This window comes from Crocuta crocuta, unplaced genomic scaffold, assembly GCF_008692635.1.
Source record: "Crocuta crocuta isolate KB4526 unplaced genomic scaffold, BGI_CrCroc_1.0 scaffold127, whole genome shotgun sequence".
NCBI classification, from domain to species: Eukaryota; Metazoa; Chordata; class Mammalia; order Carnivora; family Hyaenidae; genus Crocuta; species Crocuta crocuta.
This window is the reverse complement of record NW_027532008.1, coordinates 4,523,232-4,548,831: the sequence shown is the minus strand read 5'-3', so window position 1 is coordinate 4,548,831 and position 25,600 is coordinate 4,523,232. Positions and strand designations below refer to the sequence as shown.

The following is a 25,600-nucleotide window of genomic DNA, read 5'->3' as shown; positions in this document are numbered from 1 at the left end:
TCCGAGCCGGGCCAGCCGTTTGATGGGAGGGTTCGTGGGGTCCTTGCCTCCGTCGGGCGCGGTCGGCTCTGACCCGGGCGGTCAGTAGGGCCGCCACACGGCCTCGTCCATGCGGCCCGGCGTGCTCAGGGCGGTGGGGGAGTTGCTGTGGCTGCCGTCCGCCTCCGCGCTGTCGCTCTGGCCGCCCAGGCTGGGGTTCATGAGGTGGCCGGCGGCCACGGGGGCGCTGCTGGTGCAGGAGGCCAGCATGCGGGTGGGGGAGCGGTCGCCCCCGCCGCTGCCGCCGGCCACCATGGAGAACTGGTAGGAGCCGGAGGACGCGCCGTAGTAGAGGTGGTAGGGGGACGGGTTGGCCTGGAAAGGCCCGCTCTGGTTCTGCGGGGCCCCCGGGTAGGGCGGCGGGAGGTAGGTGTGGTGGAAGCGGCTGGCGGCTGGCACGCTGGCCACGCTGAGGCTGCCCGACGGCGTGGCGCTGTAGGGGAAGGCGGCCGACATGGCCCCCGGGTAATGCATCCTGGGGTCGGGGAAGCGGCTCTCGGTGAAGGTCTGCAGCGCCGGGAAGGAGCGGTCGAACTGGCGGGGGTCGGAGAAAGGGTTCAGGTCTGAGGTGCCTGGGGGACAGCAATGGGCACAGTCAGTCGCAGCCTGACACCAACCCCAGAGGCTTCAGGTTCAGAGGCCATTCGCGGGAGTCCCTGCTTCTAGGTCTGCCTCTGCCCTCGCTGCCCTGGGCTGCTTGTGGCTGGGGCCTCCCTGCCTCCGAACCCGGCCCCCCGGCTGGGAGGCAGGGGAGAGCAGGTGCGAGGACCCCAGGTGGCCCCGGGGGCCTCCCTGGGCAGATGGAGGGGGGGAGGACTCTTCCTTCTCCTCACGGAGTCCTCTTCCCAGCCTAGCAGTGCAGAGGCCTGTCGAGGGGGTGAGGGTGGCCCCCACCTGGGGAAACAGCGCTGCTGCCTTCCTCCCTCCCCGTCAATAGCCGGTAAGACCGTGGGTGCAGTCTCCAATGATGCTCTGAGCTTGGGAGCTGGGGCCTTTTACAGATAAGGAAACTGAGGCAGAGAGAGAGAGAGAGAGACACATTGATTTGCCTGACGTTGCACAGAAAGGACTAGAACTCATCAGGAGGCCTCTACTTGCCACTCTCTGCCGCTGGGGGTGCGAGCCTCCCTGGCCCAGGTGGGGCTGGGTTAGCTTACATGCGCTCCCACCAACATGGGGGAGTCCCGGGGCCACAGCCGCGGTCTCCCACCCTCTCATCCCTCACCCCCAGCCTGTGTCTCCAGGGCCGGCCGCAGGCCGGAGCTGACTGGTGGCCAGACGGCGTTGAGAGGCTGCCCTCCATGCCTCAGCAGCAAAGCGAGATGGCAGCCAGAGGGGCTGAGTGGCCTGGGCCCTGCCTTCACATGGTGTCCAGCCCAGGCCCTGCCCTAGCTCCCTCAAGGATGGCTCCCCACTAGACTCCAGGACAAAGGCATCTCAGCCTCTGCCCCCTACTTTTATAGTCACAGGGCCCCCCAAACCTCAGCATTCAAAGGGGCTTCAGGATTGAGTCATAATCCCTTTCAGTAGGAAAACTCAGGCCCAGAGAGGGTGAGGCACTTGCCTACGGGTCACACAGCACACTGGACCTGGCACAAAGTCCTAGGGTTTGGGTTCTGAGCCCCGACATGTGTCTGATAGGCAGCACAGCACTTATCCTGGGTCCTACACTTAGGAGCTGTGTGTCCTTGGGCAAAACACTTAACTTCTCTGTGCATCAGTCTTCCTACGAGAAAATAATGGCTCCTAGTTAATGCGTGTAAAGTGCTTAGATGGGGCACAGAGCAGAGGCCCGAGGAGAGTCTGTGCCGCTGAGGGAGCTGTGACAGCTCTGGCTCCAGGTACCCAGGAGAACTGGCCACATCAGGCCCCTGCAGGGATAGGACCCTCCCCCCAGTCCTTCCTTGTACCCTGGCCAAGGGGGTGACTCTGGGCAGCAGTGGAAGGTGGGTGAGTCCCTGGCAGTGGTCCTGAGGGCAAGTCTGTCTGGTCCTCACCCCTCTGTGCCACCCACCAAAAAGGATGGAGAGCTGCGGGTCCCCTCAGGCCTCCTGTGTCTTGTCAGGAGAGACCTGTAACATCCGAGGGCTTCCTGACTCCACTGGAGAGACGGGGAGAGCCATCTTATCAGTGGGCTCTGGTTCTGATCCAGGCTGTGAGTCAGAAGGGAACAGCACTCCCAGGCTCGAGGTGGGTGGATGTGGGGACAAGGGTCCGGATGACTGGAGCCTTCCGGAACATTCTCTATACCAGGTCTTTCGGCTGATCAGTGCTGCCTTGACATGTAAGGGGCCACCAGAGGTGCCTCGCACCCTGAACAGAGCCAAGTGTGAGGTCGACACCTCTACTCTGAGCCCAGGAAGCGAGTGGTGCCCACCTGACGGGAGCCCCCTTCTCCGAGCAAAGGAAACCTGAACAGGGGCCCCAGGATGTGACAGCAGGGCTGCAGCCTGGCAAACACGAGACTGTGCAAGGTGGGCCCGGGCCTGGGTGTGTGGCCCATGGAGACCAAGTGGCCCTCGGCGCTGCCTGGCCTGCCACTGTCGTCTCTCCTGCCTCCCTCCCGGGGCGCTGGGGGACGTGTTCGCGCTCAGCACTCCTGTGGCTGCCCGCCCCCCACCCCCCTCAGCCCAGTAGCCCCAGGAAACCCGAGTTGGCCAGCCGTGGAGCAGCCAATCCCAACACTGGAAGGAAATGTTTATTTTCTTCTCCAAATTGCCCCAGCTGCCGCATGGTGGCTGAATGAGCCCTTTGAGCTGGGAGAAGCCCCCATTGTGGGCAGCACAGCTGAGGGGGCCAAGGCCTGGGGTATGGAGGGCTGGGGGCTTCGGCACTGCGTGCTAGTGACCAGAGCCAGGGGCTCNGGGGGGGGGGGGGGGGGGCGGTTCCTGAGAAGGATCCCAGGTTAGAGTGTGAAGGCAGAGGCCCATCCCACCGGAGGGAGGATGCCAAGGAAGGGACCCCAAATCTAGCCCTGCTAACACCCCTCTGTGTTGGGTACTTTCTTCTTGCCACAGTACAGATGAGAACACCGAGGTTCACAGAGGCGAAGTAATTTGCTTAAGGTCACGGCCAGGGCCTGGCACAGCCAGATTCCCACCCAGGTCCATCTGACTGCAAGGTTCATGCTCTTTCCTGGTCCTTGTCATCACGGGCCCTTCCCGCCACTTGTCCTCCAGAGACGACAAGCCCGTGGACGGAGAGAGCTGGCGGGGGCAGAGGGCCACAGAAGGCTGCTGTGGGTGTTCAGGGAGGGGCTGGGGGCCCTGCTTCAGGATGCAGGGGGAGGGGGAGGGGGAGGCCCGGGTCAGCCCCGCCCACGCGGGCTCCAGAGTGGAGGAAGGGGTTCTGGCCTGGCCCTTAGGGCAGGCTTGCCTCAGGCTCCTGAAGGCACGCATTTCCAAGCCACATCCACACAACTGCGGCATCGCGGAGGCAGGCTTTCCTTCCACAGGAGCTGCTGGACAGAAAGCCTCTGTTTACGCTCACCTTCTAGATCCTGGGGCTCCCTGGCCGGGCCCCAGTTCTGCCTGTAGCAGGGAAAGGCCTAGAGTGTCAGGCGACTGTACCTTGACAAGTGCTGGCCTGTGGGAGATGGAAGCATGGACAGCTTTGGCAGGGGACGGGCATGAGCCCAGAGAGCAGAGTACCTCCCGCTGCTTCTTGAGGTCAGACCCCTGTGCCGCAGTCCCCCGGGCTCAAGAACCACTGAGTGTCTCAAACTCACCAGCCCCTGGGTCTTTCCCCACCTGGGGGGCCCAGCTGGGCCAAGAAAGGAAGCTTCCCCCTCCAGAACAGAAGGGACCATCTCTTCCTACTGAGGGACTGTCACAAGACCCTCGGCTGCTGCACTGGGCCTGGTGGCAAGGCCTCCCTTAGCGGAACACCCCAGGGAGCCCCGTCTCAGCCTGGAGTGTGAGAAGGGAATCAGTGTGAGCCCTCACCCCGGGTTCTTCCTGCTTGGGGCCCCCTTGTCTGTGCCCTCAAAAGTGAAGCAAGTCCCTGGGGGTAGTGCTATGGGGACACTGGACCTGGTCAAAGGTGCTAAGCTTTGGAATCTGTGACCCAAGGGCAGCCCTTCATCTCTCAAGCCTCAATTGGCTCAGTGGCCAGATGGGCTCTAAGCAGGCCCTGCAGGACTGAGAAAGAACTGAGCAGCAGCTGGCCCTCCAGCCTCTGTCCAGAGCTGCTGATGGAGGGCCCAGGGGCCAGCCACACGCCACGATGTCCGGCGCCCACCCCACTGGCTCAGGGGCCTGGAGTGCAGAGCAGATACCCGTCACCCAGCCATTTACGGAGCACCTGCTAGGTGCCGGGCATCCTGTCTACTCCGCAAGGCCCCACTGTGCCCGCTGCATCCAGCCAGGCAATGGGGACAGAGACACAGTGCGGGGCTCAGCCTAGCCGCCTGCCTCCTCTTCTATTTGGGAGAAGTCTCTGGGGTGGGGAGCAGGGGGAGTGGATGCTGTGTGTTTTCAGGGCTGTGGCATCACTTTGCTGTTTATAAACGTTGTCTGAGTGCAGGCATGGCATTTGAACATCTGATGCCCGGGGCTGAGGCCGCCACCACCACCCCTCTTTCAGATGACACGGCAGACTCAGATGGGGGCCACACGGTATCTTCAGTAGGGACAGGTCTGTCATAGGCTCCTGGGACACGTCATGCCCCACTTGTAATGGGCACGCTATGGGATCAATGATTTCCCTCAGGGGACCATGAGTTCCAGGAGGGCGGGACTGACCCCCCAGGCTCTGCACATGAGTGTGCTGGGTGTTAGTGTTTGCTGAGCGAGCGAGCGAGCGAAGGGCCTAGCCCAGGTCCCGCCCACAGGACCCCTCGGAAACACCTGCAGGAGCAAGTGAGCACCAGCGCCCTCGTTCCGTCTGGAGTCGCAGGACCACGCCCAGCACCCCGACCGACCGCCACCCGGCTCCCACTGCCGTGCGCACCTTGGATGGGGGTCTGGGCCTGGCTGCTGAAGTGGCTGGCGGTGCTGATGGAGCCGCGGGGGCTGGGCGCGCTGGGCGTCACGCGCATGCGCAGTCGTTCCAGGTCCCCGAAGCGGTCGGGGAACGCCTTGGTCTGGTCCTCTAGCTTCTGCCGGTGCCCTGCAGAGCATGGGGACCCGTCAGGATCTCGGGGGCGAAATGCCTCACTCTGCTGGGGGAGGGTGTTCTCCCTGATACCTCTGCAGGGACAATCTTCGGGTTACTCCCCACCTTCTGAGGTTCCCCAGAGACCTCCTACATGAGAATGGTCATAATGGGCTGCCCTGGGGCTGCCGTGTAGTCCGCCTCACCCCTACTGGTGGAGTAGGCGTACATGCTCTTCTACCTGGCCTGCCTCACCTCTACCTGCTGGAGTAGGCCTACAGGCTTCTCTACCTGGCCTGTCTCACCCCTGCCTGCTGGAGTAGGCCTACATGCTCTTCTACCTGGCCTGCCTCACCCCTACCTGCTGGAGTAGGCCTACATGTTCTTCTGCTTGAACCTCAACAGCCCACTGTGCAGCACAAGTGTAAACTGAGGCAGCAGGCATGTGAAATGGCTCAGATGGGCTCCCGTGGGAGTGAGGGAGAGAGCCCAGAGGCACTGCCACCCTTAACCTCCCAGCACCCCAGACCTGCTCCCCTCCTCCCCCACCTGCAAGGATAATGGGAGGTGGCCCTGCAATGGGGACAGCTGGCCGCTCTAGCCCTCAGCCATCCCGAGGTCCGTAGCACGGTCTTGTCCTCCCCGGGCCCAGACAGAAGGGAGAGTTCACCGGAATGTGTGGACGAGGCACGGGGCCCTTGGTGGAGGGCCTGAACTCCCACCTCTGACTGGAAGCTGGGCACAGGGGACCGGGCACCTGGCTTGGGCATCACACGCGGAGAGACTGTTAGCGTCTCCCACTACTCCTCTGCCACGGCCCACCCGGGGAGGACCCCAGCCCTGTCTCCCAGGCCCCGGAGGTGTGGGCAGGGCTGCGGTGGCCACGCGCCTGTGTCTGTGGCCCTGGCCAAGGGCTCCCCTCACTGCTTCTTGAAGGACATGAGGCTTGTAGGGACCACCCCTCACCCGACACACCACATTTTCAATTATGCATTTTCCATTTCGTAAGCAACACACGAATCTCTACAAAAAGAAAAGCACTGCAGACTTACAGATAAGGCTAAGGGCTCCTTTAACCCACCCTAAACCCCTCCCCTGAAATCTCCATGTGATGGGTTTGGTGGTCTTTCTTTCCAGCCTGTTTTTGGTTTCATGTGCATGGACACACAGAGCAAGTTTCTCACAGGACCCCGTGAACGGTCTCAGCTGGCGTATCAGTCTGTAACTGGCTTTTCTAGTAGCACATCCCAGTGGGCCACCTTGGTTTCCTGATCTGGAAAATGGGGGAGTAACCCAGCCCCACAGAAACAACAGGGCTCCTGCTGAACCTCGGGAGCCCTCCGTGGGGCTCAGCAAGTATGAGGAGGGCCGATCACTACGGCAGCACATGTCCCTGCCAGTCCCAGCCCCTGGTGGCCGCCACTCACTCAGCCGGTCCTTGAGGATGCCTAGGTTGTTTTCAAATTTCCTCCCTCTCCTTCCATGCAGTGTCCCTGTCATGGCCCAGGAACGTCCCTATTCACACCTTTGTGTCTGAGGATTTCTCCAGCGCAGACATGGGAATGGGCTGATCAGTCAGACACTAGCCACTAGCCTAACACCCGAGGCTGGCCTGTTTCACTCTGATCCGCCCCGAGGGAGGAGGCCAGGCAGGCAGGGAGGCTAGGTTCTTTTGACAAAGAGAATTGTGGCTCAGAGAGGTGAAGAGGCTTGCCCGTAGTCACACAGTGAGTTGGAGGGAAGGATGTCCCGGATCTGGGACCCCTTGGAGAAGAAGCACTGGGAGGGGCTGAGGGAGGAGAGGGAAGGCTTGCCTGAGTCCTGGGGTCTGCAGTGACATGCTGAGTTTTCTTTTTTCTTTTTTTTTTTTTTTAAAGATAGAGTGAGACTATCTTTAGAGCATGAGTGGGGAGGGTCAGAGACAGAAGGAGACACAGACTCTGAAGCAGGCTCCAGGCTCTGAGCTGTCAGCACACAGCCTAATGCGGGGNATCAGTCTGTAACTGGCTTTTCTAGTAGCACATCCCAGTGGGCCACCTTGGTTTCCTGATCTGGAAAATGGGGGAGTAACCCAGCCCCACAGAAACAACAGGGCTCCTGCTGAACCTCGGGAGCCCTCCGTGGGGCTCAGCAAGTATGAGGAGGGCCGATCACTACGGCAGCACATGTCCCTGCCAGTCCCAGCCCCTGGTGGCCGCCACTCACTCAGCCGGTCCTTGAGGATGCCTAGGTTGTTTTCAAATTTCCTCCCTCTCCTTCCATGCAGTGTCCCTGTCATGGCCCAGGAACGTCCCTATTCACACCTTTGTGTCTGAGGATTTCTCCAGCGCAGACATGGGAATGGGCTGATCAGTCAGACACTAGCCACTAGCCTAACACCCGAGGCTGGCCTGTTTCACTCTGATCCGCCCCGAGGGAGGAGGCCAGGCAGGCAGGGAGGCTAGGTTCTTTTGACAAAGAGAATTGTGGCTCAGAGAGGTGAAGAGGCTTGCCCGTAGTCACACAGTGAGTTGGAGGGAAGGATGTCCCGGATCTGGGACCCCTTGGAGAAGAAGCACTGGGAGGGGCTGAGGGAGGAGAGGGAAGGCTTGCCTGAGTCCTGGGGTCTGCAGTGACATGCTGAGTTTTCTTTTTTCTTTTTTTTTTTTTTTTAAAGATAGAGTGAGACAGAGCATGAGTGGGGAGGGTCAGAGACAGAAGGAGACACAGACTCTGAAGCAGGCTCCAGGCTCTGAGCTGTCAGCACACAGCCTAATGCGGGGCTTGAACCCACTAACCGTGAGATCATGACCTGAGCCGAAGTCGGACGCCTAACTGACTGAGCCACTCAGGTGCCCCCATGCTGAGTTTTCTAAACTGACAAGGAGAGAAGGAGAGAGAAGTAGGGAGGAAGTAAAGTAGAACTCCTCACTGTCCTTCCTAAGGCGTGGAAACTGGCATCCTGGGGGCCTGAAAAGGCGCAAAATGACTGTTGACCTCCCCTGGGAATGAGGGGACAGAGCTGGAGGCCTCAGAGCAGGTTTGACTTCTGGTTTTCACGATGGGGATGCAGTGGATTCTAGCGGCACAGATGCCCGGGGTCCCCGCACACACACCCCTGCCTCACATGCACATCTGGGGACTCCCAGGGAAGAACACATAATCCTGGGAGCCACTGTGGGCTTGGCAAGTTGCCAAGAAGCGGGGCACCCACTTTCTCCCCCCAGGAGGCCCCAGGCCTGGAGCCAGAGGGACATTTGTCAGCCGGGATGACGCCCAGCCAGGCCCCCGGCCAGTTTGCAGCCTCCGTGTCCGAGATGTCAGCGTCTGGCTGGTCGTATGACCTTAGCAGCCAAGGACTGCTTCATGGAGGTGGTGTCCGGGGGGTGCCGTAGGGCTCAGCCCTGCCACGCCTCGGAAGAAACGCAGCCACCGAAAGACAGCAGGGTGAGGTGGGCCGGCTGCAGGGCCAATGAATTCAGAATAGTCTCAACAGGCAGGAAGTCAGGTGGCCAGATAGACGTGGAGCCTGTGGGCTGACCTGACAGCAGCTGGGGTGCAAAGATTCTGCATGTCTCAGTCAACCACAGGCTCGACGCGGGCCAGCGGGGCTACACGGGGCCTCGTGCAGGACCTCAGGCCTCGTACCGACCGTCACTATGGAACGAAGCCTGTTCCTGAGTCACGCCATGTACGCAGCGTTTGCGGTCGCTCCCGCGGCCCGGCGGAAGGAGGGCAGGGCTCACAGCTGGCCCGGGTTCAAGGATGGGCCCAGCCACGCTGCAGCGTTAGTGGCCCTACTCACGTCACACGCCTGTTCCCGCGCCCTGGGCCGCAGAGTCCCCGTCGTGGCCGAACAAGGTCTATAAACGCCCTGCATCTATGTGGGTCACTGCTATCCTGACCATCATTTCTACCCCAGCTCTCGCCGAGGGAGGGCGGGGTTAGCACCCCCACGTCAGAGACCAGGACACTGAGGCCGCGATGGTGAGCCTGGGACCGAAAGCCGCGACAGCAGAGCCATACCTGGAGTGCAGATCCCTGAGACCAAATGCCTTGCCACTTCCCTTTTTGCTCCCACTGTACAGATGGGGCTCCTGAGGCTTCCAGAGGAGTCCTCTGCTATGTGGTTGGTTTGGGATGGGGATCAGGTAATGTGGCCCAAAGGCACGCGCTCGGCCACATGCTCGGCCTGCCAAGGCCGCACTTCCTGAGCTCGGGAGTTCTAGGAGAGCTTCGGGAACTGCTTCCTGGTTGGTGGGGCCTGAGGGCAGGGCAAGGGCAAGCTGGGGGGGCTCCACGCTGCCCAGGCGCCAGGGAGTCTCAGAGCCACAGGGCTCCGGCCTTCGCACTTGGAAGCAGAACGGAACTTCCTATGCCCGAGGAAAGACAGGCCCACAGAACAGACCTCTTTCATGTGGCCACCCACAGCGGGAGCCAGCGGGGGCGCTTGGCCTCGCTTGCTTGGTCACCTGGGGCCCAGCCCTTTCACACTGTGCCTCAGTTTCCCCTCCGCACAGCTTGCTCTCTGGGGCCCCTCCAGCTTTGAGAGTCTCTGTCTTAAGATTACCATGGTCAGCCACCGGCCATACCAGGGCCCCCAGAAGAAAAGGGGGCAGGGCTGCTTGCTCCACGAGTCACCCTCACTCCCTGCCCACCCCCATGCTGCTGCTGTTCTCAGGGTTTCTCAAGTATGCTCAGCCTCTCACACTTCAGGGCCACAGCTCAGGCACAGCCCCTGCCAGGAGTGCTTTCCTGTCCTTTGGGGCTCCCCCGGAGAGCCCCTCTTCCCCTCCTGGAAGACCCCTTGTCCCCGCCGCACAGAGCCTCTGCAGCACCCTTGTAGGCTAAGAGCAGCAGCTTGCAGCGCCGGAAATAAAAACAGCATCCACCATCTAAGTGGTTGGCGTGTATTGCCTTGTTTCGCCCTGTGTCTTCTCACTGTCCCTACTTTACAGGTGAGAAAACTGAGGCTCAGTGAGGGTCAGTGACATGTCTGAGGTCACACACATGGCTTGAGGCCACCTTCTCTTCCTGGAGTCCATCCTGAAAGAAAGGAGCCTGGGTTTTGATACTCACGGGCTCAAGGTAATGGGCGTTAGGGCCCAGCCCAGGGCCCAGAGTGACTCTCTGTAGGCCCAGGAGGACGGGCCTGGGAAGAAGACGAGAGGGTCTCAGTGGACTCCACCAGGCGCCCCGCCCTGCTCTGCAGCTCAGTGCTGTCCCACTCTTTAACTACGCTTTGCTCTGACCCACCCACCAAGTCCCTCTCCTGCTGTGGGCCTTAACTGCCACAACTGTAAAGTGGTTTTCACACTGTCTGACCCCTGAGGTGAGGACGAGCTGCAGGACAGACCCTAAGTGTTTAAGGTAAAGCACTTTGCAGGGAGGATGGCGACCCCACCGTGGCCGCCACACCTGTCACCTTCTAGTAGTTGAGCTCAAATCACTGCCGGCTCCTGCAATGTGCCTCAATTAGCGCTGTGAGCCTCATTTATAGGAGGGGAGGTTCCAGCAGCCCAGGCCTGGATGATACAGCTCTCACCCACTGGTGCTCGTGGGTGGCCACTTTCTCCCTCTGGGCCTCAACTGTCTCATCTGTAAAATGGAGAGCATACTGGGACTCCCAAGGGCATGGACAGGCTGCAGGAATTAAACAGGTGGTCTGGCCTTGGCCCTCGAGGAAGGCGTCCTGGGATCCACAGCTCGTCCTTAATGTGTCTATATGGTGGGAGTGCCCGGCCTCGCAGGTGCAGGAGAAGGGTCGGGAGCGGGGGAAGGAACGCTGCGGCCCAGCCAGGGTGGGTGAGTCACCCAGGGTCGCACAGCGCTGGAGGGATCCAACAAGGGCTGGATTCGGGTTGGGGGCTCTCTCGGCATCCTTCATGACCATCAGCTGGGCCAGCACGGGGTCCCTGCACCTGCCAAGTACCTGGTGCTTCTTGGGGAACCAGCGGGGCCATTCCCCTGCCGTCGTGCCGGCCCAGAACATGTCCCCATGATGAGAGTGGCAACCCCTTTTGCAGGCAGGCACCTGCGATGGGCCAAGCACTGTGTTAGGTGAGCCGTGCATATCGTTTACAAGGGCCGTAACCCTCTGAGCGGCTGGTACCATCACCCCCATTTTACAGGTGGGAAAGTGGAGGCGCGAGGTCAAGGTCAGACCTGGAACGGTCAGCATGCTGTGTGAAGCTTGGCGGCTGAGGTCTTGGCTTCCCGAGTGCTCTAGGAGAGGAGAGCTGGGCTGACTGGCAAGAGCCCAGCTCAGCCTCGGCTGGATGGCAGAGGGATGGGGAGGCAGAGGGGACAGGGAACAGAAGCGGAGCCAGGTACATGAAGAGCATCGGCTGCTGGAACAATGTGGGCCCCAATCAGGGGGCCCTTCACCCATCTGAAGCCACTGGGCTGCCTCCTCGGCCGCCTGGCCCGGCTCCGGTGCGGTCACGGCCCAGACACAGCAGCCACTGTCCGCCCAGCTGCGGGGTGGGGCACCTGGGCCCCAGGCCCGTTCTGTGGCCTGTCAGGAGATTTACACCCGACTCTTAACAACCGCGCGGAATCGCAGGCGGGTGCTGGGCCCCGGGTGGTCTGCCTTGAATCGGCCCCCTGTGAGCAGATGAAAGCTGGTCGGTGGCTGGGCTGGGAAACAGGCTGGCAGGGGGCCAGCGGGCAGGGAGGCAGGCGGCTCCCTCCCAGGGCTGCGACTGGGGCTTCCAGTGGCCTGGGGTTGATTAGGGGAGCCCGGGAGGTCTGAGGTTAACCCCTTCCCTCCTGCTGGGTGCACCCCCCTGGGACTCTAGGGGGTCTGGCAGCAGAGGCCCAGGAGCCGATGCATCTCTTAAGCCCAGGCCTTCCTCTGCCTCCCCACACCTGGAGCTGAGAACGCAACTGCAGCAACTTTGGGACCCTCAAGGGCCCAGCTAGGGGCATAGGGTCACTCTTCCTGCCCATGCTGTCTAGAGACCCCGGCAGCCACAGCAGCTGTTTGCTCCATTCCTTCAGACCTCTCGGGTCAAATGTCACCTCCTCTGTCGCCTCCTTGAGAGGCTTCCCCAGGGTCCCCTCCCGGCCCACAGCCCACCCCTGTGCTCTCTACACCTCCCCCCAGCTTTGTTTTTCTCCATAAGACTTCTCACTACCTGAGATTCAGCCAACTCATCATGTATTTACTTCGTTTATTCAACAAATATTTACTGAGCGCCTACTAAGCACTCATGTCTGTACTCCAGGGTCTATGCCCGCACCTGGCAAAGCAGAGGAAAGAACTTCTGCCCCATGGAGCATATATAATGGTGAGGGGGGGATGAGAAATAAATGAAATAAATGAGTGAATTCTATTGCACCCTGGAAGGCGATCAGGGTTCTACATCAAATTGAGGCTGGTAAGCAGTGGGTGCAGGTGCGTGATCTGAAACAGCATGGCGGTGGTGGGGTGGGGGTCACTGAGAAGTTTGAGTAAAGACTTCATTCAGGGTGGGAAAGTACAAGCCATGCATCCGGGGGTGTCTGGGGAGTGTTTCAGAGAGAGAATAGCAGTGCAAAGGCCCTGAGGTAGCGATGTGGCTGCCCAGTTGGCAGACCAGCCAGGAGGCCAGGGTGGCCACAGTGGGGTGAGCAAGGAGGAGGTCAGAGAGGAAGTCAGGGGGTAACGAGCACAGATCAGGTGGGGCGCTGTGGCCACAGTGACAACAGAACTATTTATACCATCTTTCCCCACCTCTAATGGATAAGACCCAATTGGGACGGAGCCTGTCTGTTGGGTTCACTGTGGCATTCCCAGCTTCTAGAACAGTGTCAGACACAAGAAAGGTGCCCAGGAAAATATTTGTTGAAACTGTTCCATGTACATTTTTGGGAAGAAAGGGCCCACAGGCAAGATGCTGCACTGACCCCCCTTTGCCTCTGGCAGGATTAAAATCTTGGGTCCCCCCCTTTCAGGTACCAGCACCTGCTAAGCCTGGAAGGTGGGGCGAGTGGTTGGGAACCCACGGTCTGTGCCAGAATCGCCAGGCACTGGGCTGCCTCCTGCCCAGATCCTGCCTGAACACCTGCTTTTTAACCAGCCCCCGGTGACTCGGAGGGACACCAGCACTGAGAACCTCAGAAACCGAGGCCACACAGGCAGGAAGCCACCAAGCCAGCCTTCAAACCCCGCCAGCCACCTGGCGGCATATCGGGCCTGCTCTGCAGGGCACCAGAGGGGAACGACCCGGCCACAGGACCCACAGCCGCGCCTCTGGGATCAGCAGACTCCTGCTCTGTGGCTCCCAGGACCGGGCCCTGCTCCCAGCCCTACCCCATAAAGGCTCGACCCTCACATGGGGCCCCGCAGGAGTCACAAAGCAGGAGAAGAGCTCAGAAAGGAAATCCTGTGATAATCCATGAGGGTTTGGGTACTTCCTGTGGGCTGGGCAGCTGCAAGCTCCTTCAACGCTCAGGACAACCCCCCAGAGCAGATGCTAATGTCATCCTCATTTCACAGATGAGTACAGCAAGGTAGGAAGGCCCTTCCGAGTGGCCCTCACTTCCCTGAGCCCCAGACTGGAGCCCAGGGGGCGCACTGAAGCTCACCCTTGGGCAAGTGGCTCTGCCCCCTGGGGTGCTTGAAGACCTGTTCCCAGGGACTCAGCACCAGGCCTGGCACACGGGGAGTGCTTGGCGACCGGCAGTATTGAGCTGGTCTCTTACCTCTTACAGGTGGGGAAACAGAGGCCCAGAAAGCAGAAGGACCTGCCCGAGGTCACAGACGAGGCCAGGCTGGGGTTAGAAGCCAGGCTGCGGCTTGGACCTGGCCCGAAGGCCTCGTGGGGCAGGGGCAGGGGCAGGCGGGTCCTCGGGACGGGAGACCTGGGGAGCTGCCTGCTTCCACAGCTGCTCTTTTCTATAAATAAGTTTCTGCTAAGATTCTGTCTGAACAAGTCTCTTTAAAGAGACTTAGAGGCCCAGAGAAGGGTGCCATTTGCCTCAGGCCACACAGCAAGCCTGGCCTCTGTCTCCAGCCCATCTCCTGGCCTGGCTTCTCTTTCCTTCCTTTTGCTGCCTCCCCTGCCTCTGGCCTCAGCTGCCTTGTCCTGTGCCTCTCCCCCCCCCCCCCCCCCGCCCCCTCACTCCTTCCCCTATCAATTCACCCCCAGAAGGGCTGTCTCAGGTCTGGGGACCCCAGGAGAGAAGAGCTGGCAGGGCATTGGAACTGGGGGCTCCCAAAGGCAGGGCCACACCTCTACCCTTATCCAGGGCCCTCAAGGGGGAGGGTGGGCAGCTCTGGGCTGAGCAGGGCTGGAGAGGGTTTGGAGGGATTCCGGGCATTGCTGGGTCCCTGGGAACACTCCGAGCAAGTTCCGGGAGCCCCCCTTCTCGTGCCACTATGGCCGGGGTGCTCACTGCCGTGTGGAGGCTCCTAAGTGCGGCAGCATCACTGGGAAGCTGACCGTCCATCCTGATTCTGCCCCTGGAGACAGAGCGGTAGGTCACCTTTCTTAGACCTTTATGGCCACGGCTTGAGGTTCTCAGCAGCCACCCTGCTGGCGACTAAGAGTTGCTGTCCACTGACGGTGTTAGTGGTGGAGCAGCACGGTGGTGGCCGGGACCCTGGGACTCTCCAGGACCCTCCCCCTGCCACAGCCAGATGCTATCCACATGCCCTCACTGATCTCTAGGCCTACAGTGTGGGTGGTATCACCCCACTTCCCAGAGGAGGGGGCTGTGGCCCCTGAAAAAGGCCAGCAATCTGCCCAAGGTCCCCAACCAGGCAGTCAGTCTGTCTTCTGCATCACGGTGGCTTACAGCTTGCGAGGGCTTCACGACATCACCACCTTGAACCTCTTGGGATCACTAACTCAGTTCACAGATGACAGAACTGGGGCCAAGAAGACAACACAACTTGTCCAGGGCCGGGAAGCCCAAGGCGGGGGGCACGGACCCATCCATATCCAGTCCCGGCAGGAATCATGCTGGAGCAGATGCCTGCCTATGGGTCTGATGACCATGTGAGGGGGCGAAGGGAGGTGGAGGAGGAGGCTCTGAGAGCCTGCAGGGAGAGTCACCCAGGGTCACTGGGCACACCTTTAAGCCTGTCCCAAGTGGCCAGACACTGGAGTGGGCCCAGCAATGGAGAGATGGGGAGCTAGGTCAGTCCGATTCCCAAGAGGGAAGGGGCTGGCCCTGGGCCAGGCCTGGGTGGCCCGCGCTGACGACACCCTGGCCGAGTCACATCCTCCTTCTGAGCCTCCTGGGCTCAGGTCCCCATCCTGTCTTCCTGGCCCAAGTCCACCCAGCTTGGAATGGAAATGGAAGACTGGCTCTGGGAAGACAGGCAGGGCACCTCCCAGCACCGCAGGCCAGGGGAGGTCCTGGCAGGTCCTCAACGTCCCCTGGCCTGGACCAATCAGCACTCTGCTCAGGGCTCAAAAAGCAGCCAGTCCAGAAAAGGCCGTTTCATTCATTCACTCACCCATTCATTCAGTGAACACAGGTCTCTGGCCCCCTCTGGCAGCTGCCCCTCCCATCTCTATACCCTACATCTGCAAGCAGCAGGTGTGTCAGCAGGCAGAAGCAACTGAACATAAACTCTGTCTGATGCTAAAAGGCACACATCAGGACGCCCTGCGCAGAGTAGGTGCTCAGTAAATCTCGGCAGAATCAAGTCTGCATTCTCGGGTGTGGATTTTGGGGTCAGAGTGCCCAGGCTGTGTGTAACTTCAGTCCCGTACGGAGACGCAAAGAGAGTTTCCAAGGAGGGGATGTGACCTCACAGCCGCCCCGCTCCTGTGTTTGAGGGCTCCCTCCCTCAGTCCCTGGCAGAGGAAGAGTAAACCTGGCTGATCTCCCCCACCCCCACCACTCACAAACACCCTATGGAAGACTTTTCCATTCAGTTCCTTTCCTTAACAGATGCAAATCGCAAATCCATACTCTCTCAGCCGCTCCCAGTGGGCTGTCTGGGGGTCAAGCCTGCTCTGCCATTTCCCCTTCCCAGCGTCCTTGCTGGCTGCCCTCCAGCGGTCCAGGGCAAAGCACACGGGGTTGGGCTCGCTGGCAGGCACCTGCAGTGCGCGAGGATGCAGAACCCAGGACTGCGGTCCTCGACGGAGTGCTTCAGGGAACCACTGCCACTGTCTGACCTCGGCTGCTGCCCTTCCCCCAGCTGGATCCTCCTCCCCACCGCCCAGAGGGCTCAGTGGCTCTGGCACTTACGTCTGGGTTCCCGGGGTCCATCCACGGTCACCTTGATGGCTCGGTGGTAGGTGGCTACTTGGGTGGGGTTGGTGAATACGGTGATGGTCAATGTGAAACTCTTCCCTGGGGGAGAAAAGTGGAGAATAAAGGCGGGAGGTTGGCACCTGGAGCTGTGAACAACACCCCTTTCTCCCTTCCGGAAGGGGCAGATCTCTCTCCTTTGAACCCGGGTGGATGTTGGGGCTCTGGGTGAAGTTCTAGCTGCTGGCCTTGGCATTCAAGGCCCCAGGAGGTCTGGCACCAACTTTATCATCTTCCCCCACCCCATGCTCTGGCCACCCTGCTGGTTTTCTCCCTGCTTCCTGGCCTTTGTGCTGTTCCCTCTGTCCAGTGACCCTTGCGATTTGGAGGTGGGGAGCTTCCCAAGTATATGTATAAAAAACGGACACATGTTTTTCCTAGAAAACTTGGGGAACAGAAAAATCACCCATGGTTCCACTAGCCAGAAATAAACACTATTAACATTTGGGTGTCTCCCCCTCTAATCCTTTTTGTGTGCGTAACGTGTATTTACAGAGTTGCAATGATACCAAAATACATATTTTCATACCCTGGTTTTGTTTTCCTTCATTTAACCTCACATCATAAGCATTTTCTCATGTCGTTAAAAATTCCTCATAAACTTCCTTTTTAATGGCTGCAAACTATTTCAACTCACAGAAGCCTCCTCTTTTATTTATCTGTCCTACTCTCTGGGGCTGATGTCCCCGCTGGCTTCTCACTGGCGAGTGCAGCCGGGGCTGAAATGGGGCTGATTTGGGAGCTGCCGACATTTCATGTGTAGACACAACTGTTATTTCCAGAACTCTGTTCTATTTTTAGATAGACATTTGGCTCCAAAGTCTCCATTCAAAATTCCTGAGAGGAAAAACTTTTAAAATAAAAAACAAAATTTTTTTTTTACCATTTAAAATAAAACGAAATTGACCTTTTGTTTATAAAAAATCTTTGTCTACATCTCTGTTTATTTCCTTAGAAAAGCTTCCAAGAAGCGGTGAGTGATTTCATCGCATCAGAGGGTTGGGCCATTGATCTCTCCAGTGAGATGGTGCTCCAGAGAGTCACCGTGACTGACCATGACAGATGCGAGGCCCCGTCTCTGCGCGGTGATGAGCACAGCTTAGCGGTGAGTGTGGCCGCCTATCAAGGTGGAAGTTCTTACACGCTCCCGACTCCGTTTGCCTCTCTGCCGTGCCCAGTGGGACTGAACGTTTTGACACGTTCTTCTGTCTCTGTCCTGACCCGACACAAATGATCGCTTCAATGTTCTCTTATACTTTCCTATTGGCATTTTGGTGCCTTTTAGAAATCGCGCTGCAGTAGCCCGGGAGCGCTTTCCCCGCCCTTTCTGTGGCCGTCAGTTTCTCAGTTCAGCGGCCTTTCTGTTTTGCCTTTTGCTTTCTGACACCGGGCTGGTTTGCACTTTCAGCGCTTCCCCTCGCTGCTGCTTTCTCCCTCTGCTTAGGTTGAGGCAGGTTTCCCTGCGAAATGAGCCGGTCAAGGCCTCCTCTCCATAAACAGCCTTCTCTCGACCGTCTACCTTGAATTCTTTGACTCCTCTGGGGGGTTTAAGCAGTGGGTATGGTATGAGGTCAAGATCTGTCTCAAACGGCAGCCCAGTTTTCCTCTCCCCTTCACTGAAGTAGGCCTCTCCTCTCCTCCCGCTTCTCCTGCCAGGAGCATCAAAGCACCCGCCCCGACCAATCCGACCAACCCACCGACCGAGAGGCTGGGAGGCTGTGAGGGGAGCCTCGCTGATCCCCTAAGCGCGGCCTCCCCCTTCTTCGCCCCTGAGCACCCCATCTCTGGACCCCAGTTGCAAATCCAGGGGCTCCATAAGGACAGGGGCCGAGGGCCGTGGGCGGGCACCGAGGGAGGCTGCCTGAGCGGGTCCCTCCGCTGCCCCTATACCCCAGCAGCTCCCCAAGGCGGGCGAGTGGGCAGTCTTGACGTCCCCGCTTCACACGCGGGAGAGGAGCACTCAGGGCAGGGAACGGTAGTTAGGGCTCTCTTTGTACGGCGGGGTCCAGTGATCCAGTGAAGACTCTAGCCCCCAAAACAGAAGGATCCAGAGCAAAAGGAAATCAGCCAGACTTCCGGGGCCCCTTGGGCTTCTGAGACACTGGGGGAGGGGGTTAAACCGAAGCGCCACTCAAACTGGGGAGAGTGGGGCGTCTCGGGAAGAATTTTCCTGAGCCAGGCCACTGGAGGCAGGGATGGCAATGCAAGCGGCACCTGGAGTCCAGGGCCCCCCACCCTCAGACCACAGGGGTGCCTTTCCCTGGTTTCTGGAAACCAAAAGTGCAGAAGGTCTAGAGAAATGCCAGGCCTCAGGCTCGCAGCCCACAGCTTCCTGGGACCTGGGACCTGCCTTCCCTTGGTCTCTGGTCACTTTCCTCCTGGACCCCTCCATCCCCAACCAGCTGGGCACGTTCCGGGGGGTCCCCGGGCCTCTGCTACTTCCAATACCTCCTGGAGCGGCAGGGTGCCAGGCTGGGTGGACCCCAGTGACTGAAGTGCTCCTGCATCTCTCTCTGGTCTCCACCGAAAAGTCACCTCCTCAGTGAGACCCTCAGTGGTCACCTTATCAAAAGAAGGCCTTTTAAGCCTGCCATCCATGGCTCCATCTCAGAAGTAAGTGGGCCCGTGGACAGAGACAGGAAAACAAAAGTGACAGTGGAGTTGTCCCTAACCTCTGGATGCAATTTGGCGTCTCCTTCAAGTACGACCGTAGGCAGCAAACCACAGAGGCGTTACAGAAGTCCCTGTGACCTTGTCACCAACAGACGTCACAGATATTTACAGATCACATTACAGACATTGCACATTTCTCTAAATATCTTTCATGCTCGTCACGACTTCAAAATCGTGGTCGTCATCGGACCCATTGCCACATCTTACCATGGAATACGCTAATAAAGTAGCACATTTATCCCAATTTTAAGAGACATTCTGCTAACTCTGTTTTATTGTCATTAGTTTCCATTGTAATCCTTTGTATTTTATTTGATTTGTCAAAACACATTATTCTAAAAATGTCAGGCGGTCCATGGGGTTAAAAAAAAAAAAAAAGAAGGTTAAGGAGCTCGATCTGAAGCATCAGAGGCCCTCCTGCTCCCATCCCGCTGCATCCCCAGCCCCCAGGACAGCATCTGATGCGAGAGCAGATGCTCACTGGATGTTTGTGCAATAAATTGAGGGAGAGATGACTGTTCCCATTTTACAGATGAGAAAACTGGGACTCACGGAGGGGGGATGAGTCACCCACGTCACAGAGAGTTTAGGCAGGGCCAGAAAGGTTAGAATGTGCTGGAAGCCTGTGCCGCCACCACGTACGAAGGGCCTGCTCCTGGGGAGTGAGAAGCTCCCACTCTCACCAGGCAGCAAACCACAAGCCACCCCTGAAGTCATCGGCCCTTCTCAACAGTTTCCTCCCACTTCCCAGGCTTGGCACCTCTCCTCGCAGGTGAGAGAGGAGGGAGGGGGGAGGGCAAAAGGGAGGGGCTGGGGCCTGGGGGCAGGAGTGGAAGGGAGGCAGGGGCCCCTGCGGACAAGGAGCGGCGGGGAGCTGTCTCCCTCAGTGCCCCTCGCCTCCCTCTCTGCCTGGTGGTGACCCCATCTCCCCACCTCTCCCCATCCTAGAGCAGGAAGCCAGGAAGACAGGGCAGGTGGGCAACTTGTGCAGGAACCTCAGGCAAACGTGCAAGCGGCCAGAAACCACTGCAGGTCAAGCTGCTCCAAGGGCTGGGCCCAGGAAGCGGGGAGAGGTCCTAGTCTGGAAGCAGCTGCCCCTTGGGGCCCTGAGTGACCCCACACATTCCCGTCAGACCGGGGGCCCTGGACCAACCAGCACATACAGCCAGGTCTGGCTTGGGGCGAGTCCCTGCCCCTCTCAGACGGCCTCTTGTGTCATAAGCCCCAACCACAGGTGGCTTCATGGACAGCAGGAGGGGACAAGTTTCAGAGGACCTCGGGCTTTTCTCAACGTTGGCCAACAAGCCCTCCGTCTCCGCTTCCAGCCGCAGCCTGTACACTGCACCCACTCATCTGTCCCTGATCTCTCTCCACAAGCTATGGCTTCTTTTTCCCCTGCTAATGGTAGCTCAGGAACTCCTGCTTTTCTCTTTGTCACCTAGGCTGGTGGCTGCCTCCTAGAGGACATTTAGGGAATTTGTGGTCTCTGGTCCTCCAGAGGTGGGAGGTGGGGGCGGAGGACCCAGATGTCCAGCACCGCCCAGGACCCTGTGTGTGAAGAACTTGCTGCAAAGAGTCTCTGCGCCATGAGCCTAGCTCGATTTTACATGAAACAAAGAGTTTTCTTCCCACGCTTTTAATATCTATTGAATTTTCCAGGATGGAAGACAGGTGTTTTTTGTGTTTTGTTTTGTTTTGTTTTGTTTTTTAACTCTGCTAAGAATTGTCCACAACTTCAGACAACCATGCCATCGCAGCGATGCTGGGTTCAGACCTCGAGTCCCATATGCTCGGGCTGGCGGCATGCCCTGGTGGGCATGGCACTCTGCCAGACGCCCAAGTGCCCACTTGACTCACGGTGTAGTCTTGCCCAACATTTACATACTCAAGTGGATATTTGATCAAAAATCACTTTCCCCTTTTTTTTCCATCACAGCTATGGAATCAGATTTTGAAACTGTGCATCAGTGGTAGGTAGGTCACGTTATCTAAGCGTTTCCCTGTAGGGTGACGAAGGGGGCGGAGCAGAACATTCATTGTAAGAAGGGCACTGAGGCTGGTGGGGTGGGCACCTCGGCCCTAATCACCGCAGGAGACACCAACAAATGACTTGGTTTCTTTCCCTCCCTTCTCTTGGGCCCCACCTTCAGGCTTATCTTGAGGGCCCTGGGTGGTGGTGGTGTGTGTATGTCCTTCATGGAAAGCTATTTTCCTAGAATTAGGACAGAATCAAGGACTAGAAGGCAAGGAAACCGGCAGAAGCTTCCATCTGGCTTCTTGGTCTGGGCAGGAGTCGAAAGGTCAGGGAAAGGCTTGAGGTCCCAAACTCCAACCTGTCCCCACTCCTAAAGTGACCCATGGTCAATTGACCCGTGTCAATCACTGATCTGTCCTCTCGGTGGGAATTTCCCATCAGGCAACGCAGGTACAGCAGGCGCGCGGCTGCGTGCCACCGGCCCCGGGCACCCTCCTTCCCCGCTGCCAGCCGCCTCCACTTCTCCCACTCGACAATTCACACCTTCTGGGTTTCCCCCACCCCCGGTCAAACCACACCACAATCACAGAATCAGTGACTATACCGCTCAAAGGGACTTCAAAGATCTCCAGTAGCAGGCATTTGAAGTAACAAAATCTGCCACATGTATCCAGCTCTCGCTATGTGCCAAATTTTACACTTGTGCCCATTTCCTCAGTCCTTACAAAGTCTCGAGAGGGAGGTATCATTGTTGGCCCCGTTATACAGATGAGAAAACAAAGGCACAGCAAGGTTAAGCCACTTGCCCCATGTCATCCAGCAAGGCACCGGCAGAGCTGGGATTGAAATCCAAGTGGGCTGGTTGTTGACCCCAGGCTGTTCGATGCCATGACCCTCTGAAGTCTGAAACCCTTTGTCAAGTTCCCCAAGTATTGGATCTCCCATTCAGGCCCCTTCCTGTCCCCGAAGCCCCATGAGACTGACAGGGAAAAGGGCGGTGAGAACGGCTTACAAACTCAGGCCCCTGCATCTCCCAGACCAACAAGCCCAGCTTTGGCCTCCGAGAGCAAGCACTGGAACACGAAACAATGCCTGGGAAACCCACCTCTGTCCCCCGGGCCCTTCAGGGTAAGTGCAGGTCTGTGGGCCCAAGTGGCACAAAGAAGTCATTTTCTGTGCCAGAACGGCCAGCGGGCCCGCCACGCCCCCGGTAACTCAGGGGATCGGAAGGCCTCCTCTTTCTCCATCTCACCTCCCCAGACAGCGAGTAAGGTGCCACGTTCCGGATGCCTTGCTGGGCTCCCGGGACCACACCTCTCCTTCTGCCTGCCTCAGGAGGCGGGTCACAGCTTCGGTGGGCCTCCCTCGGCCTCCCCCAAACCCTCGCACCGCCTGAGCCTGCACACCTGGCCACCGCCCCCAACACAAGCTGCATCCCTGCGAGCCACCACCGACCGGTGGCGAGTGACTCTCCCCACTCAGGGCTGCGGCTGGGATTAAGTTGCAAAAGGCCTGAGAGACTGGGGATGACAAAAGGGGCTTGGAGACTAATTAGGAGCAGCAATGAAAGCTTAATTCATAAAAGCAAACATTTTCCATCCATCAACCTGCAACCAGTTAAGCGTACCGTTTGAAAGAAATCTGTGCGCGGGGAAGGGAGCCAACAGGAACAGGAAATGTTTGAAAGAATGTAAACTATTTCAGTTTCATAAAAAGTAACAAGTAAACAGTTATTACATGCAAATAACGCCCTGGTTTTAATTAATGCTGAAAAGTCAAAATATGTTTGACATTTGTATGTATACACTGAACGGCTGGAGAGGAAAAAATGGTGCCCAGATGCCCGTTTCTGAGCAGGTCTGGCGGCTCAGAGGGAACTAAAACCTTGAGAAGGTCTTGTTTATTGGTGATGAAAAGTACAATTCTGCCTCGGCCTCTGTTGAGACTGGCGGCAGGGGGAACCTAGCTTACTTTCTTAAGGGAGCTGGAGGGGCAGGCTGGGGCTTGGGAAGGGCACTCCCCGCTTTGCAGCGGCTGGTCTTAAAGGGCCAGCGAGCCCTCGATTCTCCATTTCGCCTGGGGCAGGGTTTCTAGGACTTCTCCACCCAGAGTGATTATGGGTTTCAGGTCCCAGTAGCCTCCTACTCAACAGCCCCTGGGAGGCAGCCACAGTGGCGGCGATCCTGCCTTCCTCCTGCTGCGGGCAGGGTGGGGGACCAGTCTTGATTCTGGGGTGGGGATGGGCAGCTTTCGAGCTGCGCTTTCAGTCTCTTCTCAACCACCCTAAGGCTCAAAGGGCTGGGGAAACTGTGGCTTGGGGAGACCACAGCTGGGGAGAAGCAGCCTCAAAGCTCGAAGCTCGGGGAGATCCCACCCCCGTGGGGAGGGTGGCTGGGTGCTCAGGCCCCCGCAGACCAGCCATTTGTCTAAGCCAGCTGCTAACCCCGCCTGCCACAAAAGAACTACGAGACTCTTCACCAGCCATCTCCTCCCAGCATCTTTTACAAGGCCAGAAAGCTCAAAAAAGGGGTGACATGGATGGCTTTGAGGGTCAGTAAATCCAAGACACTGGGAGAGAATGGTGTCTTTCCCTGGCAAAGGCCCCTAACTTTCCTCACATCCTCAAAGGGGTCTGTAACACCTGCCATGGGGTTCCAACCAGCTGTGTTAGACCCAGTTGGGCCTGGAGCCCTTGTTTCTGGGGCTCCCACGGGGACCCCAAGGGCTTGCTCTCAGCTGCCTTCCCCGCCCCCCCACCGCTGCCATTGCCAATGTCAGGGTGCGCAGTCTCCCTTGGGCTCACCTCGCCCACTGCGGCCCACGAAGCGAAGGTCGTTGAACCTAGCCACCTGGTTCTTCATGACCGCCGAGGCGTTGCGCAGTTCAGCAGAGTAGTTCTCGTCATTGCCTGCCATCACCGTCACCACCGTCCCATCGGGCACGTCCCCTAGCGCCACCACCTGAGGGCACAGGGGAGGGGGACAGCTTAGAGAGGTAGGGGAGGCAAGGGAGAGGTGGGGAGGGGCTGGGCAGCTCCCCTAGGTCCCAGGCGCACTGCAGGATTTCTCAAAGGCAGAGCGGACAAGAGGCTTAAACACAATGGACGACTTCCCCCCTCCCCCATATAACAAAAACAAGCAGCCCAGATCTCTGCCTTCCACACCCAAATCCTAGATCAACTGGTCCAGCCGTGTCCCGAGAAATTATCCTTTCCATGAAATCTGAGTGAGAGCTACGAATGAGCTCTGTCGCTACGGCCTGGGTAGAGTTCCCTCTCTCCCCTTCGGCTTCCGCAAAAGAGGAATCAACATGCTCTTAGCAACCAAGTCTCTAAATAAAAATAATATCGGCAACAATCATAAGGGGACTGCACCCCATGCTCAATTCATGCAAGAGCCGTTTGGGGATTGAAATTTGGTCCTAAAATGTGGCCCAGGCCCGGGTTACTGGCCTCTGCAGAGCCTGAATTCGTTATGCAGGGAAAATGCAAAATGCAAAACAAACCAGTGTTTAGAGAGGGGTTGTACAGAAAACCCCTTTAAAGTGAGAGAGGGGGCTTTTGATAGCAGGAGGGTGCACCTGTTGGGAATTGCAGGGTGGGGCTGGAGAGGCCTCCCTAACACGGTCTCCCCGGCCCTCACCCCAAGCAGCGGGGAGAGGCAGATGCCTTTTTAAAAGGAATCAGACTGCAAATACAGTCACAGCCACTTAAACGTGGCCACCGCGTGCAGGGACTAAGGGATCCAGATGGTAAAAATTTCAAGGAGAAAATGTTTGGGGTCTGATTAAAAAGGCCAGATTTCCTGTCAACATCCTGTCTTCTTTTAATTTCAAAGATTCCTTTTAAGCTCCAAGTGACAGTAAAACCTCCGATCTGAGGATTAAAGTCACACGGGCCCCCCCTCCCCCTCCCCGCCGGGAGATTTTCCCCACTGGCATTTTNGTGAGAGGTTTAGGGGAAAACCAAGGCGTTTTCGTTTCATCTCGCTGCCCCCTTAAAAAAATGAAAATGAAACAGTCGCCTACTCCCTAGCAAAGAAAAAAAAAAGATCCTCTGAATGGCTGGGGTCTGCCAGGGGTGGGAGCGCCCCCCATTTCGGCCTGACATTCGGGATTCCCGCCGCAACGGTTTAGGGTTCAGTGGCCCCTTCTCAGCCCTAGAGTCGCCCGGTGTAAAATTTCAGAAGCCAGGGGTTGAGGGTGTGAGCAGGAAGTGTTTCTGAAGCGGTGCAGGAGGAGGGGTGCTGGCGGTGAAGGGTAGGCCCTATCCACCCTCTGCACCCCACCTCCGGTGTCCTCGCCCCGCTCCCGGGGCTCTTCTTCCCCTCTGCCTGCAAGGCTGTGTCCGAGGGGTCCGGACCGGAGAGGAGCGAAGCCCCATCCGCCCGTGTCCGCAGCAACGTCTTTCAGCCGGGCTCCCCGAAGGTGGAAGGGGCAACCCTCCCAAAAGTCACCCGTGTCGGGTGCCTCTGAGAGACAACGCCAAGGTCCCCCAGGCGGAGCGCGCAGCGAGACCGAAAGCGCCCTGGGCCCGGCTGCTGGGCNGGACGCTGCAGAGGGCTCCTTTGCCGCTGTCTCCAGGGC

The 25,600-nt window shown here is 58.5% G+C and overlaps 1 protein-coding gene across 1 annotated transcript; it reads right to left on the bottom strand.

Moving 5' to 3' along the window:
• Positions 1–6: 6 nt before the first annotated feature.
• Positions 7–25,397, bottom strand: RUNX3 (RUNX family transcription factor 3). Its single transcript, XM_077775527.1, has 5 exons — positions 25,377–25,397; positions 23,820–23,976; positions 16,306–16,410; positions 4,990–5,148; positions 7–611 (listed from the first exon to the last, which is right to left on the bottom strand). Exons 1-5 carry the CDS (start codon positions 25,395–25,397, stop codon positions 82–84), a joined length of 972 nt encoding a protein of 323 aa, XP_077631653.1. The 3' UTR covers positions 7–81.
• Positions 25,398–25,600: the final 203 nt, after the last annotated feature.

Excerpts from the sequence above, each read along its gene's own strand:
- RUNX3 (XM_077775527.1), bottom strand. The coding sequence starts at position 25,397 with ATGGGGCTTCGCTCCTCTCCG. Across the intron at positions 5,149-16,305 it reads TGGACCCCGGGAACCCAGAC|GGCACCGGCAGAAGCTAGAG; the intron begins GTAAGTGCCAGA and ends CATGCTCTGCAG. Across the intron at positions 612-4,989 it reads GGCCCAGACCCCCATCCAAG|GCACCTCAGACCTGAACCCT; the intron begins GTGCGCACGGCA and ends GCTGTCCCCCAG.